This window comes from Notamacropus eugenii, chromosome 2 (genome assembly GCF_028372415.1).
Source record: "Notamacropus eugenii isolate mMacEug1 chromosome 2, mMacEug1.pri_v2, whole genome shotgun sequence".
NCBI classification, from domain to species: domain Eukaryota; kingdom Metazoa; phylum Chordata; class Mammalia; order Diprotodontia; family Macropodidae; genus Notamacropus; species Notamacropus eugenii.
The window spans coordinates 294,401,827-294,419,645 of NC_092873.1; the positions used below are offsets into that span (position 1 = coordinate 294,401,827).

Here is a 17,819-nt window from a genome sequence, read left to right on the forward strand (position 1 = left end):
TTGACCCTCTCCCCAAATGTGCAAAGCACTGTTGGGGATTCAAAGATGAAAAACAACAGTTCAAATCCTCAAGGAGCTTATTATTCAATAGTTGGGGATAAGACATGTATGCAGACAAGCAATAAATATAGTGAGAGTAGGATCAGGTCAGAGTCAAAATCCAGACCAAAGTGTGGACACTTGAGGGAGGATCATAGGACCCAGATCTATAGTTGGAAAGCACCTTAGTCCAACCTCTAAGTAGGCTGGAGGAGATAGGCCAAGATAGGTTAAGTGCCTCCACCAGACAGAAAGGAGAGAGGTCAGGATTTGAATTCAGTGCCTGAGACTCCTTTTCTACCCCAATACATTGCCTCTACACTACGTTTAGATCCAGCATGCTATGAATCTATATTCCAACAGTGCAAGATCTCTTTTTGTCTAATCCTTAGCATGCAAGCCCATACCACACAATTTTCTATTCATTTATAAACTGTATGGTGTTATTAATTTTATTGTTTTTCTCACATAACCTTTTTTTTTTTTAACAAAACATTCACAAAATCCTTAAAGGCAGGAAGTGTTTTATTCTTTACTTACCTGCCTTTGAGGTATTCTGGTGGGGTAACTATAGTGACAGACCTAGAAGTCAGGAAACCTTAGGTTCAAGTCAGGACTCAGACACATAAACTGTGTGACAGTGGACAAATCACTTAAGTTTTCAGTGCTCCCCGATTACTGTCTAAGTCTAACATAAAGAGAAGTTGCCCAACTTTATTTCTACATCAGAGCACAAATGTTCCCTACAGTGACTGAATTTGGTCAGGAACAAAAAAAACAAACCCCTCTGCGAGATCAAAAACCAATTCTAGCCATATAATTGGTACTCTGTAAATATAAATTAATAAACTTTTTTTTTGTAGCAGATTTACCTTCCTAATTATACTCTTTCCAGGCAGATTTTAAAATTAATTTGTTTTTATGAAGAGAAGGAGAAAGATGGTCCAGAAAAGGTTTGCAATTGAGATTAAAAATATATAGCAGACAATCTAGAGTGGATAATTTGCATCTGGATAATTAAGGATTGACAACACATTTCACATGAAAATTTTAAAAATCTGGAATTTTGTGTCCTGATAAGCATTTATTCATAAGATAAACTCATTGAAAATACCTCAACTGGCAGAAATCATACCTTTGACATATTAGGACATATCAGCCCAGTTACATGCTTCTCTTCCAAACCTGCTGCTGCTGCTGGAGACTCTTGCTGAAGGCAGCCTGAGCCAAGGGAGAATGCGGTCTTCTGGGAATGACTTTGCTTTGGCAGATGCAAGTGCAGACTGCCCCACTCCCAGGGGTCCATTTAGTAATCAGTGACAATTGGGAGAGGAAGGTCTTTCTAAAACTGAACAGCTTCCTTAAACCAGAAAAAATGCTTTCCCTCCATACCTTCCTTGAAGACAGGGCAGCTTCAATGACTCAGGTCACTGCTGTCCCATTCCTATCTCAGAAGAATAACTTAAATGATTTAGTACTTTAGTGCTTATAAGACACTTTCTTCCCAACAGTCTTGTTAGGTCGGTCCTACAGATATTATTATCTCCATTTTTTATATACGAGGAAACTGATGCTTAAAATGTCACCATCACAAGTAGTTTGGAAATGTCAGAACCAAAATTCAAACCCGCATCTCCTAACTCTGGACTCACGGTTCTTTTTTTCTATATCACTACTGTCTCTCAGAAAAAACAAACAAAATGAAAAACAGCCCTCACCCCCAATAGATAGCCTGTTGTCCTTTGGAGCAGTCCCTCTACACAATGGAAATTTACGTCTTGTGGTAAACCCTAAAAAGAGTTGCTAAGAAAGAGAGAGAAAACATTTAGACCCTATTTTGATTCCTCCAAGATGTAGGCAATGGGGGAATGAGAGATCTAAGAAGGGTCTTGTCTTAATCATGCCTGCGAGAGTTTGAAATACCCAAGGCATCATGACCCTCTGTCGGAGACCCAGTGCCTCCACCTATGAAGTGGGAACCATATTTGGTTCTTGCTCCTCCTATTGTCAATATAATAAACTCCTTCAGAGTTGGATGAGATCATCTCTGAGAATCAAAAGGTGCTGGGTACATTGGAGGATTTCGAGAGACCTAGTTGGCTGCTGGGACAAGACTGTTTACCTTGGGAAAACCCCCTTACACAAGCCTCTGGTCCCCAGCCAGCACTTCCTCCTCCCTTCTCTGAACCTGGCTCTACGGTGAACCAATGTTCCCCTGCACTGCACTCCCCCTCCCCAAAACAAAAGATTTCCCTCCAGATTTGGTTCTGGTTTTTTATGTTGTCTCTCAAAGGGGCATTCTGCACCTGCCTGGACCCTCCTGGCCCCTTGATCAGACCCAGGCTCCGGAGAGGAGGAAAAGCTGGCAAGAAGAAACTGACAAGCAGGTTAGAGGATGGGAGGGGTGGAGGGTCTGATGAAGGGAGAAAATCCACACCAGGTGAGGAGAAGCAGGTGGTGCCCCATTCAGCCAGAACTGCCTGGAGGACTGAGGAGGAATGGGGGAGCGTTTAGATAGAGGCAGGAAGGGATCCCTGCCCCAGAATGAAGCCTATTTAAAATTTCTCTCATTCCATTCCCCAACGTTTCTGTCTAGCCCGTTTGCCTCTTCTTTACGCCTCTCCATCACTCTCCCTCTGGTTCTCTCCTTCTCTTTGTGTCTCTGACTCTTATATCCCCTTTAGGTTCGCGCACATACACATACATACATGCACACATATACAGGCATGCACACACACTTGCACACACACACGCCCCTTCCTCCCCCATTCCCTCCCCCCCACTGTCACTCTCGATCCCACGCCCCCCCGGACCCGGACTCAGAACTGCAGTCCCTCCTTCCCTCCCTTCCTCCCTGGGGAGCCCCCCTCATTCGTCCTGCTCCCCTCAGCCTTGGAGCGCCCACTCCGCTCCCCTCTTGGGGCTCACCCAGAAGAGCAGGTTGAAGGCTAGCAGCATGTACTTGATGCAGCGCAGGCCCCCGAGGACGCGCCCCATCCTGCGGCCCCGGCAGCAGCGGGATCCCGAGTCCCCAGGCCGGGCTCCGAGCTCCGAGCTCAGCTGGAGCCCCGCGGGGAGGGGGCGGGGCCACGGGGAGGGCGGGGCGCCGGGGAGGCGAGGGGTGGGGAAGGGGGCGCTGTGCTTGTAGAGGGAGGGAAAGGAGAGCTTGGACAGGGAACAGGAGAGGGGTTTGGAGAGAGAGGAGGGGGACAGGAGGGCGTAGGAGAGTGATGGAGAGAAGGAGGGGCGTGGATCCGGGGAGAGGAGAGCTCCGGGAAGGGTTTGGGGGCTAGAATTAGCGAGGGTTACGCTCCCTCCGTGTTTGTGGTGACAGACTAGATATTTCCATAACCCGCGCTCTATGTATGAAGTGCTTCCTTGGACACCCCATCAGTGATAAAGGGAGCTTTTGGCAAGAAAAAGCCTCCGAGGGGATCTTTTTGATCAAGAGCTGTTAGCCTCATTAATCTGTAGGAGAAATTGACTGCATCCGCAGGGCTTGACTATACCAGAGGAAGGTAGTTTCGGTTAGCAAAGGACAGTCAGTTCAAGCATTTATTAGGTATCTGCTCCAGGCCAGGTACGGGGGGGATTCGGTCAAAAATGAAAGCTCCTGCCTTCAAAGAACTTACATTCTTTTGGGAGTAAGTACCATGTACATACACAGCATACACAAAATAAAAGACCTGTGATTTCATTGGTATATGGCAATCCTAGGAGAAGAAATTTCGACTTCCAAGGCAAATCAGTCCTTTATCCGCAGCTTAGTCTTACAAAAAGTTAGGAAGAATAGTGAGAGGTTCGGATCCTTGCCCAGGGGTCAGAAAGTAAGTATTGTGTCAAAGGTGGGACTTGAACCATCAACAGGGCTTTGAGATCAAACTGGCTACATAAGACAGTCACATAAAGAAAGTATAATGTAGTTTTGGCAATGATGTCCCAGGAACTGGTGGGGATTGGGTAATGTGCTTGAGACTAGGGTTAAAAGGAAAAACCATCTCTGATTTCAGGGAACTTATATTCTACTGGGTGAATATATCTAAACGGATACATGCATACATATGTACATACATAAATACGTACATCATATAGAGCTCGAAGGTTTGCCAATCACTTTACAAATATGATCTCATTTTATCTTCACAACCACTGAGAGGTAGGTGTATTATTGTCCCCACTTTATAGATGAGGAAATCAAGGCAGAGGTGAAATTACTTTTCTGGGGTCATACAGCTAGAAAGTTTCTGAGGCTGGATTTGAGCTCATGCCTTCCTGACTGTAGTTCTACTACTTTTCCACTTCAACACCCAGTTGTCTCCTATCTGTGATAATTTGAGGAAGATGAGAGGGTACAGGAACAACGAAGGAGGATAGTGCAAGGTTTTCTGTAGGAGAGAGCATGAGCTGAGTCTTGAACGGAGCTAGAGATCCTGGAAGATGGAGGTGAGGAGGGAGTACATTTTAGGTACAGGAGACAATTTATGAAAAGTTGATATGGAGTACCTAGTTCAGGGAGCAGCCCTAGTCTTATTGCTCTAAAGAAACCTCTCTAAAGCAGGCAGGGAATGGCTCCAGGATGCCAAGACACTCAGTAGTTTCTGTGGGGCATAAAGTGCTGGGAGTTCACTTTTGCTTCCCCTCCTCCTCCAAGAAGAGTAAGACTCATGTCTCATCCCACAAAGAACAATTTCTCTAGGGAGAATGTACTGGGAGGAGCAGGATTCCCCCCCTCCCACCCATCCCCCCATTTTCCAAAGAAAAATCCTTACCTTAATAGGCATGAAGTCCAGAGACAGCAGGAAGACAGCTGCCAGGAGGATCCCAGCTGCGGTCACCACATTAGCTGAGCTTGCCAGCTAAGTTTGTAGAGTGGGAGGGCTGACACCAGGTCTGGACTCCTATTAAAAGTCTGCTAACGGGTGGTTTTGAAAAAAAAGAATTCAAATCATCAAGGGCCTTATAGAGATCTGAACAAAGAAGACTGAAGCTTCTGGGAAAGGGTATTCTGCTAACTAGTAGTGAGAAGACTAAACTCCAAAGGCCCTTAGACACCATCCAATCCACTCTCTTCATTTTTAAGATTAAAAAAGTGAGAATCAGAAAGGTTAAGTATTTTTTCCAAAGTCACACAAATAAGTAGATATGAATCAGGATCTGAACCCAGAGCAGGGGTGGGGAACTTTTGACCTCGGGGTACATGTAGTGACCCTCTAGGTTCTCAAGTGCAGCTCTTTGACCGAATCCTTTTGAAGGGCAGCATTTGAGGACCTAGAGGACCACATGTGGCTTCGAGGCTGAAGGTTGCCCACCCCGGACTAGATTCTCTGATTCCAATCCATCCACCAGTGTTTGCTGAATACCTGTGATGTCAAAAAGTGTGTTGATTACTGTGCAGAAAACCAGAGACAAGTAGAATCACAGAGTTGGAAAGGACCTCAGAGGAAATCTAATCCAAATAGTAACTGAAGAATTAATCCCTTCTGCAACACACAGGACAAGGTGGGAAGCCTTTATTGTCTAATGTTACTCTAATTCTTAGGAAATGTTTCCAGACACCAAGCTTAATTTCTATCCCTCAAAGGGGTTACAGAGTACACTATAGTGTATCATTTGTGGGTAGGGAGTAGGGGTGTGATGGTAGTAATACAGGACATAAAAACAGAAAAAACTATGTAACAATTCAAGGTAGTATCAAGTAGAATCATCAATCATCTCATACATTTCCTTACAGTTGCTTTTGCCCTGCCTCCCACCTAAGGCTAAGGCTTCCCCACCAGGACATGAGATGTCTTTTGGATTTCCATTGGAAAGGGGTGTGACTGGGAGGAAGAATATGCAGTAGAGCAGAGATGTCAAACATAGGTGGCCCCAAATATTAGCCGCAACACTCCGGAATGGGGCAAAACTAAATTAAAATGCAACTGGGAAATATTTAACAAGATAAAAAAACCATAATAACATTATATTCTAAAGCGAAGTCAATATGTGGCCTGCAGGGATCCACATAAACAGGTTAGTGGCCCCCATTCCCATTTGAATTTCACACCACTTTATTAGAATATCAGTTAAATAGGCAATTCCTAAGGAACTTTCTCTGGGAAGCCTAAATAAAATCATTTTTCTTAAAGTCATCAGTCTCTGAATCTTATGGAGTAAGAGTAATACGGATTTCTTTGTTATGAAATGTATACAAAAAGGTTCATAGTGTGTATCATGACAGCCAGTGAATAAGTATAAACCTTTTATTCCATGATGACATAGTCAATATCTTACCTACATTTTGCATTCCCCACCCTTACCCCTTCCATGACTATTATAGTGCTTGGCAAACAGGGAACAACTAACAGCTATTGAATTGAACAAATAAAATTAAATAAATTGCTTCTACAATTCAAGAAATTTGCAAATAAGCAATATAGTTTATTCTACATATAGTATGGTAAAACCTCAATCAAAACCCAACTAGAATTTACTAGGATGCTCTTGAGCTCTGATTTCTGGAGATTCAAGTGTAAAGAAAACAGGAGACTAGTAGGAATTTTAAAAGGTGTCCATCACCAGTATGGTTGCAGGGCTCTCTCTCTCTTTGCTTTTGCTTCTTGAAATCTGTAGGTCAGTTTAGAGAAGTGGTCTCCAAACTCTTCTGATCCTATACGCTTTTCAGTAAAGTGTTTTTGAGCCTCCCAATAGAAATAATCTACATGTATTTCTGTGCTGATGTATTATGTCCATTATAAACCATAGACATAAACAGGAGCTTCAAAAGAAAGAGATAAAGGTGATAGCTTTAGTGTAGCTGGATAGCATCATTTAGATGGTAGTTTGAGGATCTTCCGATCCTTTACCTGTTGTCTTATTTGATCCTCATATCATACCTGGGAGGAAGGTACAAAAGATGAAATAAACTATTAAAAGTATTTTATTAACATCATGATAAACCTTCCTGTTCTTACTGACATTACAGTAAGATATATTGAGAACAATAGGATTGAACATACTTTGTTATATTTGAAAATCTTGACTTTACATGTTGCGATAATGATTTAGAAGTTTGAAGTTCAGTTTATTTCCATTTTATTGGCTATGATTGGTGAAAAATGCATGTAGATCTGAATGGAAATGCATCATTGGCAATGTTTACTAAATCTCAGTACTAATTCTTCAATCCTCCCACCGGTAAGGCAAATGTTTTTGTTGAAAATTTGCCAGTAAATTTCCAATTTCTTCAATAGTCTTGTAAACTAACTGGATAGTGTAGCACTTTTATATTATTAACAAATAGATTCGAAGTAACCAATAGTCTTTAGAAAAATTTTTAAGGAGGTTAGAAAATTCTGTTTCCAAGATTAAGTGTGTAGATGTCAGTACACACACACACACACACACACACACACACACACACACACACACACACACACACACACACACACACACACACACACCCCCTTCTGTCCAGAAGATGGTAGGGATTTCATTTTTCTCTTCATATTCCTAAGATACTGCAATGGTCTGCCATTTCCTTCTCCTGCTCCTTTTACTGATGAGGAATTGAGGCAAAAAGGGTTAAATGACTTACCTAGGGTCACTCAGCTGCTAAGTATCTGAGATTGGTTTCAAACTCAGATCTTCTTCATTCTCAGCTCAATGCTCTATCCACTGTTCTACCTACCTGACTAATACCCCATATATAGTAGGCTGCTAACAAATGCTTCTTGAATTGAGTCAAACTGATCTGCTCAAAAGCCTTCAGTAGCTTCCAATGTTTGATAAAATTAAAACTCCACAAAATAACACCAATCATTTTCCTCCTACTGACACATTTGAACTTTCCATTCTAGTTAAACTAGCCTACCTGCAGTTCCCCAAACACATTCTGAACTTTGCTGCCTTGACACCTTTGGCCATACTCTTCTATTTAGTTAAAATTCCCCTCCCACCTCCTCCATTTATTGAAATTCTACCCATCCTTCAGGAGCCAGCTCCAGGGTTACCTTGGAAACTTTTCTCTGAATAAATGCCACGATGTATAATTGTCTGTTTCAGTCACATGGCATTTATAGGCAGCTTTCAACTTATGTCTGTATTGTCACAGAAGCAGGTAATAAGAATTTCTATAGTGCCTACTACATGTCAGGCACTGTACTAAGTGTTTACAAATATTATCTCATTTTATGGTAGGTGCTGTTATCCTTATTTTTTGTTGTTCAGTCATTTCATATTCTTTGTTGATCCCATTGGAGGTTTTTTTGGCAGATACTGGAGTGGTTTGCCATTTTCTTCTCCAGTTCCTTCTACAGATTAGGAAACTGAGGCAAACAGGATTAAAATAACTTGCCCACAGCTAGTGTCTGAGACCAGATTTGAACTCAGGAAAATAAGTCCTTCTGACTCCAGGCTTGATGCTCTATCTGCTGAACCAGCAACTGCCTGTCCCCATGTTACAAGTGAGGAAAGTGAGGTTAAGTGACTTGCCCAGGATCACACAATTAGTAAGGGTCAGAGGCTGAATTTGAACTCAGGTCTTTTTTGACATTAGGCTCAGTGCTCTACCTACTGCACTACTGAGCTGCCTTTATCATGGCATCTAGTAATTACAAAATGTTAAAGCAAGGAGACCTTAGAGATCATCATACCTACTACTATATATTTAAAAACTGAGTTCCAAGAGAGTCAAATGATTTGCCTAAGATCCCACAGGTAGTTAAGTCAGAGCAGGAACTCAACCCAAATCTACAGTTCTTTTCACTCACTACACATTGAGCTTCCTCTCCAACATACCTCAACAAATAAATCTCAGTCAGCTACCCAACAATGTACAAATACCTTCCTCAGCACCCTCTTTTGATGATTATCTAGCTTCCAATGAACAGTTAGTGAGAGTGAACTTATTACCTTCATAAAAATCCAATTTAGCAAAAAATGTGATCATTAGGAAGCTGTTCCTTACATTAATCCTGACTCCATTCTCAAGTCAAACCAGATAAAAATAATTCCTTGTTCACATGACAGTCTTTCAGACATCTGAAGACAGTGAACATATCTTCCTTAAGTCCTCGCTTCTTCAAAGTTACCATTTGACATGGTTTTGTCTCCATTTGAGTTACCTTTCTAAAATATGGTACTTAGACTGAATACAATACTCGAGATGTGGTCTGATCAGTGCAGTCCACATCTCTCATGACCCTTGCTTTGGACATCCTACTTCTGTTAAAATAATTATAATGATTAGGTTTTTAGAAAGCACCTCATGATGTTGGTTGTTTATTTTTCAAATGAACCACCCATGTCTTTCCTGTCCTCTAATTGTTCTGGCCTTTGAAACCCAGTGTGAAAATTACCTTGAATTTTTATCTTTTGGGGTTTGGGTCATTTTTTCAGTTTGCCAAGATAATTTTCAATAAAAGTAATTTTTCCCAGAATGATGTGTATACTCAAATCCACCATTTCAACAATGTGAATGTTCCCTCCAGTGATGTAGATTACAATTCATCCATACTTGACCACTCTCTATGAATCCTGTCCATATCCTCCCATATCCACCAGAGGATCTAACTTATGTATACGATTTGTGGAAGATTTCTCGATTTCTCCTGACATCTGAGATACCACTGAAGAACACAGGCTGTCAGTTATCCCTTCTCTTGTCTTTTAATTAGGCAACTAACAAACATTTAGTAAATTAAAATTTTTTTAAAATTCTTTTTTCCCTGATGACATCCCTTACTTCATTTCTTCAACCGCTTGTTATGTTTCTGTTTGCTCATACCCACAATGCTCCTCTTCGCTGCCCTTTGAGTAATTATTCATTTTAAATTCTTTGCTGACTAGAGTATTCTATAACTAGCCATTATATGACATTGGCAAAATGTTGATATTAAAAAGATGGGCCTGTGTTTCTAGAAAGAGTTCTGGGTTATTAAAGGTGATTTAATTGTGGGTCCATTAACCATTTATTTAAGACACTCAAATATACACATGTAAATACATACATACATGTTTGTATGCATGTATACAATACATATATACACTGGTATATGGGTAAATATATGGTATATGGGTAAATGTGTAAATATATGTTAATTTTCATGAAGGTACTTTGCATCTGGACAATAGAAGTCATCTCTACTTAGTCTCTCCTACATATACATGTTTGTATGTGTATTTGTGTTTAGGTATATATACAACACACATGTATACATGCTGGTGTATAATACACATATACACACATGCCATTTAAATCTTTCTGATATATACATATATGTGTATGTAAGTCTATTTGTGTATCCGTATGTGTATGTATATTACATAAACACACATTAGAATGTATGCGTACACGCTGGTTAATTAATACTCATGAAGATACTCTAAGTGTCTAATGACATCTGTAAAAGCCTTTCCTATGCCATCTCCTAGCGTTCTCCATCCCTCCCACGCCACCTTGTATCTAACAGTTAGCATTTATATAGTAACATTGGCACAATGCTTTACCAATCTATCTCCTTTGATCCTTACAATGAACTTGTTCAGAGGAGACATTACTGATCCCTGTTTTACAAGTAAGTGAAGTGGCTCATACAGCTAGTGACTGTCGGATTTGAACTGGGTCTTTCAGACTCTAAGTCCAGTGTTGTAGGCACTGAGCCACTTACAGGCCCTTCTATTTTGCATATACCTATATCTAGGTACATGCTGCCTCCCACAGGCAGCAGGGCCCGTCTTTGTATCCCCAGTACCCAGCATAGTGCATGGCACAAAGGCAGCTCTGCCCCTTCCCTCCACGCACACTTCTCTCTCCATGCGTAGGATTAAATGCACAGACAATCCTGCTGGAATTTTTACCAAAATACTTTATATAAAAATCAGGTTTGTCCACCATGGGTCCCTGGGGATCTCTGTACAAGGGTGCCTCCTAGATGTGGCTGGGCTGCGGAGGAAAAGCAAACCCCCAAACGCTAGGAACGACCCTCCCCCCACCCGCCTGCCCCACCCCCTGCCTCCTGCCCCGGGGGGCCTCAGTCCAGCGCTGCCAGCTCCTGCTGCAGGCGCTCCTTCTCCCGCTGCAGCTCCCGCACCCGCTGCTGGTTCTGCTCCAGCCGGTCCTCCAGCCATTGCAGCAGCGGCCCGCTGATGGCCGACATCTGGCTGCACAGGTTCTTGGTGAAGACGGAGCCATTGTGGATCATGGTGACCGAGTCGAGGTGCGGCAGGCTGTGGATGCGCCGGTACGCGTCCTGCTCCTCCTGGCACAGAATCTTGGGCAGCTCGATGGCTGACTCGAGGCACACCTTACCGATGGTGTCGTGTGGCACCACGTGGATGGGGATCTCGATGCGCTCGTAGTCGGCACTCTTCTGGGCCTGCACCGACTGGAAGCACGTGTACAGCAGGCGGCCGGTCCTAGTGTTCTTGTCCTCGATGAAGCACGAGAAGATGAGGCCCACGAAGCCCTGGTCCATCATCTGGTACATGGCCTGTGTGCGCACGTCCACGTGCGACGGCCACACGGTGATGTGCGGGTGCGAGTGGTACCAGCCCACCACGCGCAGGGGCCGGCCCGTCAGCTCGGCCAGGCGCTCGGCCTCCGTGGACGCCGCCGACAGCTGCTCGGGAGAGATCTCCACGCGGTCCTTGCGCTTGTCCGAGCGCCGCAGGATGATCACCGAGTGGATGTGCACGATCTTGCTGGCGTCCACCTCGCCAATGCACAGCCCCATCACCTCCTCCTTCTCCGTGCTCAGGGCATGGTTGAGGCATACTAGGAAGGCGTCCGAATCCAGGTGCACTGCAGCCACCGCCATAGCGGATCCGGGTTCCGGGCTTCCGGCCCCGGGCGGCTTCTGGACTACCACGCCTGCGCAGAATCCGGCGCCTTCCAGGACGCTTCGGGTGAGCGGGCGGGGCCAGTCTGGCTAGAACTGAGGGGAGGGGGGAGGAAGGGCGGAGCCTGGGTCATTTAGCTCAGCCTAGGGGAGGAGAGAGGGAAAAGGGAGGGGGGAGGAGAGGAGAAAGGAGGCGGAGCCCGGGCCACTCAGCTCAGCCTAGGGGAGGAGGGAGGAAAAAGGGAGGGGGGGAGGAGAGGAGAAAGGAGGCGGAGCCCGGGCCACTCAACTCAGCCTAGGGGAGGAGAGAGGGAAAAGGGAGGGGGGAGGAGAGGAGAAAGGAGGCGGAGCCCGGGCCACTCAGCTCAGCCTAGGGGAGGAGAGAGGGAAAAGGGAGGGGGGAGGAGAGGAGAAAGGAGGCGGAGCCCGGGCCACTCAGCTCAGCCTAGGGGAGGAGAGAGGGAAAAGGGAGGGAAAAGGGAGGGGGGAGGAGAGGAGAAAGGAGGCGGAGCCCGGGCCACTCAGCTCAGCCTAGGGGAGGAGAGAGGGAAAAGGGAGGGGGGAGGAGAGGAGAAAGGAGGCGGAGCCCGGGCCACTCAGCTCAGCCTAGGGGAGGAGAGAGGGAAAAGGGAGGGAAAAGGGAGGGGGGAGGAGAGGAGAAAGGAGGCGGAGCCCGGGCCACTCAGCTCAGCCTAGGGGAGGCAAAGGAGGGAGATGGGGAGGGGGAAGGAAAAGGGGAACCGTTGACAAGCTCTCTGTGATCGGAGGGATGCTGAACTGGGTTCTTTTTCTACTGACATCTCTCTCTCTCTCTCTCTCTCTCGTCTCTCTCTCTTGTTTTTAAACTTTCTTTTGAATTGTGAAAATAGTTATCAACAAACATAGCAATATACAAAAAAATGAAAAGAAAAAAGCTTGTCAAAGAAACATCTTGTGTTGAATACACTTTAAAAATGTTAAAATATAAAATAAATATGTTGTATAATGGGTAAAACAGTCAAATTTAAAAGAAGCGTGCCTGTTATATTAAAATGTAAAATAAAGGGTTCTTATTATATATGTTAAATGTAAAATAAATATCTTTGTATGTGTAGTATATTAAAATTTAAAAGAAATATGCGTGATAGATATTAAAATGTAAAATATATTTATCAATATAATAAATTAAATATAAAATAAATATTGTATTATGTATAATGTGTAACATTAAGCTTTAAAACACATGACATTAGATATATTTTATTATATATAACATTAAAATGTAAAGTAAATTATGTTTATATTAAACTGAAATAAATATTTTATGTAAATATTAATCATGTAATATATGTGAATCAATAAGCATTACATTATATACACTATTTAAATATAAATATATTGTATTATGATAATGTGTAGTTATTAGAATGTAAGAATAATATGTATAATGTTAAAATATAAAATTAATATATATCACATAATACATGTGGTTTTACATTTTAATATGCGATATAAGATATTGACTAGTATATTGAATTGGGATTGGACATGTCATTGCATTGGTGCTACGTGTTCCCAGTGTAGCAAATTCTGTACCCATGCTGGGTGCAAATTGACCTATCTCCACAACTTACAGTCTTAGAGAGCTGCCTAAAATGCTGAGAGGTTAAATCATTGCCCAGGATTTCTCCCCTTCCTCTCCCTTTCCCCTCCCCTTCCTCCCCATTACCTCCAGATAGGAACAAATAGTTCTCATATGAAAAATGCTCTAGGTCACTATTAACAGAAGAAATATAAATTCTAAAAACTCTGTGGCTCTATTTCACACCTGTCAGATTGCCAAAAATATAATAATAATAATAAATATTTATATAGTGCTTACTACGTGCCAGACACTGTGCTGAACTTTACAATTATTCTTTCATTTAGTCAAGATTCAAACCCAGGCTCTCTGCCTCCAAATCCAGGGCTCTTTATGTGGCAACAGAAGACTTGTGGGCAAAGAGGCTGACTAAGGAACTGTTAGTGGAATTTTCAATTGACATCCATTCTGGAAACAATTTGGATTTACAGCCCCAAAGTCATTAAATTGTACATATCCTTTAACTAAACCCCTCACCTCAAATGAAGGGCCCCTTCTAATAAACATGTGTAGTCAAGCAAAACAAACACATTGGTAGTGTCTGAGAATGTAAGTCTCATTTTGCATTCTCCATTTATATTAGGTAAGGCATAAAAACAGGAAGAGAAACATATGTTTCACCAAAAATGCTTGTCACCATCATGGAAGAGATCCAGGACAGAGTCCTGATTGAATAGGGATTCTTTATACATGCCAGATGCTCCTCCTTACTGGAGTTCTGGTTTTCTTTGCATCAAGAACTCTGTGAAGACTTTGGCAGAGTTTCATTCCAAGTTAGAGTTTGGTCTAATTATCCACATAGGGAACCTCTGTGCTCACCACTGAGTGGGCTATTCTGAGGTTAGTTCTCTCCCCTTGGGTCTCAGATAGATGATTCCAGTGGCTGCTTGAAGATTGCCGAATAAGGGAAGCTGGGGCAGGTTGTACATTTTAAAGAATCGAGTAATTTTGCTATGTAGATGGAACATCTTGTTGGAAGAGTATCTTTAGCCAGCATTTTGTTCTACTGGATCAAATTTATTTTACAGTCAGATAGGCAATCAGATCTTGTATTTTCTATGTAGTAAACTATGTCGTGGTAAAGATATGTTGTGCTATAAAATATCATTTGGGAAAACCAGCCTATTCCTTACTAACGTCCTTGTCAAGGATGTGTTCAGTGCACATATGGATGATTCTTAGTAAAATGTTGTGTAGTTGGAAAGTAGGCATATAAGACAAATATTTATTGATACTCTCTGTCTCCTTTTTGGGGATGAGTGAGATCTGAAATTTTTCTTTTTCTACACCTTTAGTATCTTCTCTTTCTGATACCTCAATGGCCTTACAATTTTGTTGCTTTGAGCATGAGCTTTCTCTGTGTATGCTTGGTCTACATCTACTATTTTGGCCATTAATTCAGTTATTTGCTAAGGTCTTTGCAAAGTTCATTTTGTCTCTTTGTTTTAGCAACTGTCTGTCTGTCTGTCTATCTATCTAGATACATATGTGTATGTGTATGTGTGTATTCTGTTAAATTTCTCTGTAGGAGCAGCTAGGTGAAGTAGGTAGAGCACAGGAAGAGTCACCTTCCAGTTCAAATTTGGCCTTAGACACTTACTAGTTGCGTGACCCTGAGCAAGTCACATAACCCTTTTCGCTTCAGTTTCCTCATCTATAAAATGAACTGGAGAAGGAAATAGGAAACCACTCCAGTATCTTTGCCAAGAAAACCCTAAATGGGGTCATGAGGAATCTGATATGACTGAACAACAACAACATGAAGTTATTATAGTCTATGGTTATGTGCTTCCCTCCATACACCATGTTTTCATAATAACTTACTTAAACAGGTCCAGTCAGAGTAGTTTTTGTTGTATACCATCCCCCCCCCCTTTTTTTGCGCCATTTTAGAATTCTCCAACCTTTGTGTGAATTTTAACCTTTGCTCTAACAAGTTGGTGTTCTGATTGTACACAGATTCAAGGATACCTCCCACTTTGGTAATGAATCATTTCCTACCTGTTAAAATATTATCAATTTCATCTTTTTTGTGTGTGATGTTATTTGCTCTTTTCTATGTCCAGAGATTTTCACTTCTTTTCTCTAAGGATTCATGATGTACAGGTGTGAGCCTTGTCTAAAATTTTGGCCTCTTGATACATATTTTCCAATATATTTTTCACTGTCCTTTATTCCCACCTTCACATCAAAGTCATGGAGTACTTAAGTAGATATTAATTGATTTGGAGGGTCTTATCAAGCAAGGTCTTTTCAGAATACCTTTTCCTTTAATTCTCCTGCAACAGATATTGTACATCAGCTATAAGTTTTTCATGGTGGTCATTTTTGCAAACATTTATCATGAGCTATTCAATCTGAGATGTTTCTTAGCAAACCATTTCCTGGATGCCTGGGGAGGCAGGAAAGGGAGGAAAGGCAGGAAAGGGGCCTCTGATATTCATGACTGATCAATGTCTCCATGGTCACAGGTTTTCTTCTGCTACCTCTGACTGTGCTTGCAGCAGCAGCAGCAGCAGCATTTCCTTCTTTATCTGGGTAGCTTCTGGTGTTGAGGGGTGGAAGAAAGAGAGGAAGGGTCCAAGAGGTGGTTGAAGTAAGAGGAAGAGGCAGTTTAGGTCTCTGCTGGAAACAGGAGAATGTTGAGACCATAGGGAAATTGACATCCTTTTATAAGGAAGGGAGGACAGGAGGCACCATTTAGGGAGGAGAGGAAGTACAATGGAGAATACAAGAAGATCTAGGCTCAAGTCTAGCCCTTGGCTTCTACTGGCTGTGTGATTTGGGGTAAGAAATTTAACTTTTCACTTGGTACTGACTAAGAAACGAAGAGTAGACAAGTGGAATATGCTAGGTAGCCAAGACACAGTAGGCAATGAATATAGCAATCTCCTGTTTGATAAATCCAAGGACCCCAGCTTCTGGGATAAGAACTCACTGTTCAACAAAAATTGCTGGGAAAACTGGATAACAGTATGGTGGAAACTAGGCATAGACCCCTGCCTGACACCATACACAAGAATAAAGTCCAAATGGGTACACGATCTAGGTATAAAGATTGATACTATGGACAAACTGGAGGAGCAAGGAATAGTGCATCTATCAGATTTATGGAGAAGGGAAGAATTTTTGACTGAAGAAGAGACAGAAAGCATTATGAAGTGCAAAATGGATAACTTTGATTACATTAAACTGAAAAGTTTTTGCACAACCAAACCCAATGCAACCAAAATTTGGAAGGATGTAGTATATTGGGAAAGAATTTTTACAGCTAATCTTGGGGATAAAGGCATCATTTCTAGAATATATAGAGAACTGAGTCAAATGTACAAAAATACAAGTCATTCCCCAATTGATAAATGGTCAAAGGATATGAACAAGCAATTTTCAGAGGAAGAAATTAAAGATATCTATAATTATATGAAAAAATGCTCTAAATCACTTTTGATTAGAGAGATGCAAATTAAAACAACTCTGAGGTACCACATCACATCTATTAGATTGGCAAACATGACAGAACAGGAAAATGACAAATATTGGAGGGGATGTGGGAGAGTTGGAACACTAATTCATTGTTGGTGGAGCTGTGAGCTCATCCAACCATTCTGGAGAGTGGTTTGGAACTGTGCCCAAAGGGCTACAAAAATGGGCATACCCTTTGACTCAGCAATATCACTTCTAGGACTGTATCCTCAAGAGATCATAAAAATGGGAAAGGGTCCTACATGTACAAAAATATTTATAGCAGCACTCTTTGTAGTTGCCAAAAACTGGAAATCAAGGGGATGCCCATCAGTTGGGGAATGGCTGAATAAATTATGGTATATGAATGTAATGGAGTACTATTGTGCTATAAGAAATGATGAACAAGAAGACTTCAGAGAGGCCTGGAAAGACTTATATGATCTGATGCTGAGTGAAAGGAGCAGAACCAGGAGAATTTTGTGCACAGCAACGGCCACAGTGTGTGAGAGTTTTTTCTGGTAGACTTGGATCTTCATAGCAATGCAAGAATATAAAAAGAAAAAAAATTCCCAATGGTTTTCTAAGGCAAAATGCCTTCCACATCCAGAGAAAGAACTGTGGAATTCAATCACAGAATGTAGCAGATCATTTTGTGTGTGTGTGTGTGTGTGTGTGTGTGTGTGTGTATTATGTTTTAGTTTGTTATAACAATCATATATGATTTCTCCCATTTATTTTAGTTCTTCTGTATAGCATGACTATAGTGAAAATGTATTCAGTAGGAACGTATGTGTAGATGTGTAGATAGAATTGTGTGCTGTCTTGGGGAGGGAGGGGGTTGGTGGGGGGTAGGTGGGGGAAAAAAATCTAAATTT

At 42.1% G+C, this 17,819-nt stretch overlaps 2 protein-coding genes and 1 long non-coding RNA gene across 5 annotated transcripts in view; 1 reads left to right on the top strand and 2 right to left on the bottom strand.

The window, feature by feature from the left end:
- Positions 1-3,100, bottom strand: part of TSPAN2 (tetraspanin 2) — a 62,627-nt gene extending 59,527 nt beyond the window's left edge. Inside the window, exon 1 of one of the 2 annotated variants that reach the window (XM_072644446.1) lies at positions 2,968-3,100. In XM_072644446.1, the coding sequence (XP_072500547.1) occupies positions 2,968-3,036 (69 nt within the window). In that variant the 5' untranslated portion in view covers positions 3,037-3,100. Of the gene's footprint in view, positions 1-1,174; positions 1,415-2,967 lie in introns of those variants that run through there. The other variant, XM_072644445.1, reaches the window with a different exon arrangement.
- A 7,766-nt stretch (positions 3,101-10,866) lies between these two features.
- LOC140527481 (lys-63-specific deubiquitinase BRCC36) lies at positions 10,867-12,037 on the bottom strand. The gene has a single exon (XM_072644448.1). The coding sequence runs from the start codon at positions 11,835-11,837 to the stop codon at positions 11,052-11,054; it is 786 nt and encodes a 261-aa protein (XP_072500549.1). The 5' UTR covers positions 11,838-12,037; the 3' UTR covers positions 10,867-11,051.
- A 3,605-nt stretch (positions 12,038-15,642) lies between these two features.
- Positions 15,643-17,819, top strand: part of LOC140527482 (uncharacterized) — a 52,366-nt gene continuing 50,189 nt past the window's right edge. The window contains exon 1 of one of the 2 annotated variants that reach the window (XR_011974809.1): positions 15,643-16,266. This is a non-coding gene — a long non-coding RNA (uncharacterized lncRNA). The remainder of the gene's footprint in view (positions 16,267-17,819) is intronic. The other variant, XR_011974810.1, reaches the window with a different exon arrangement.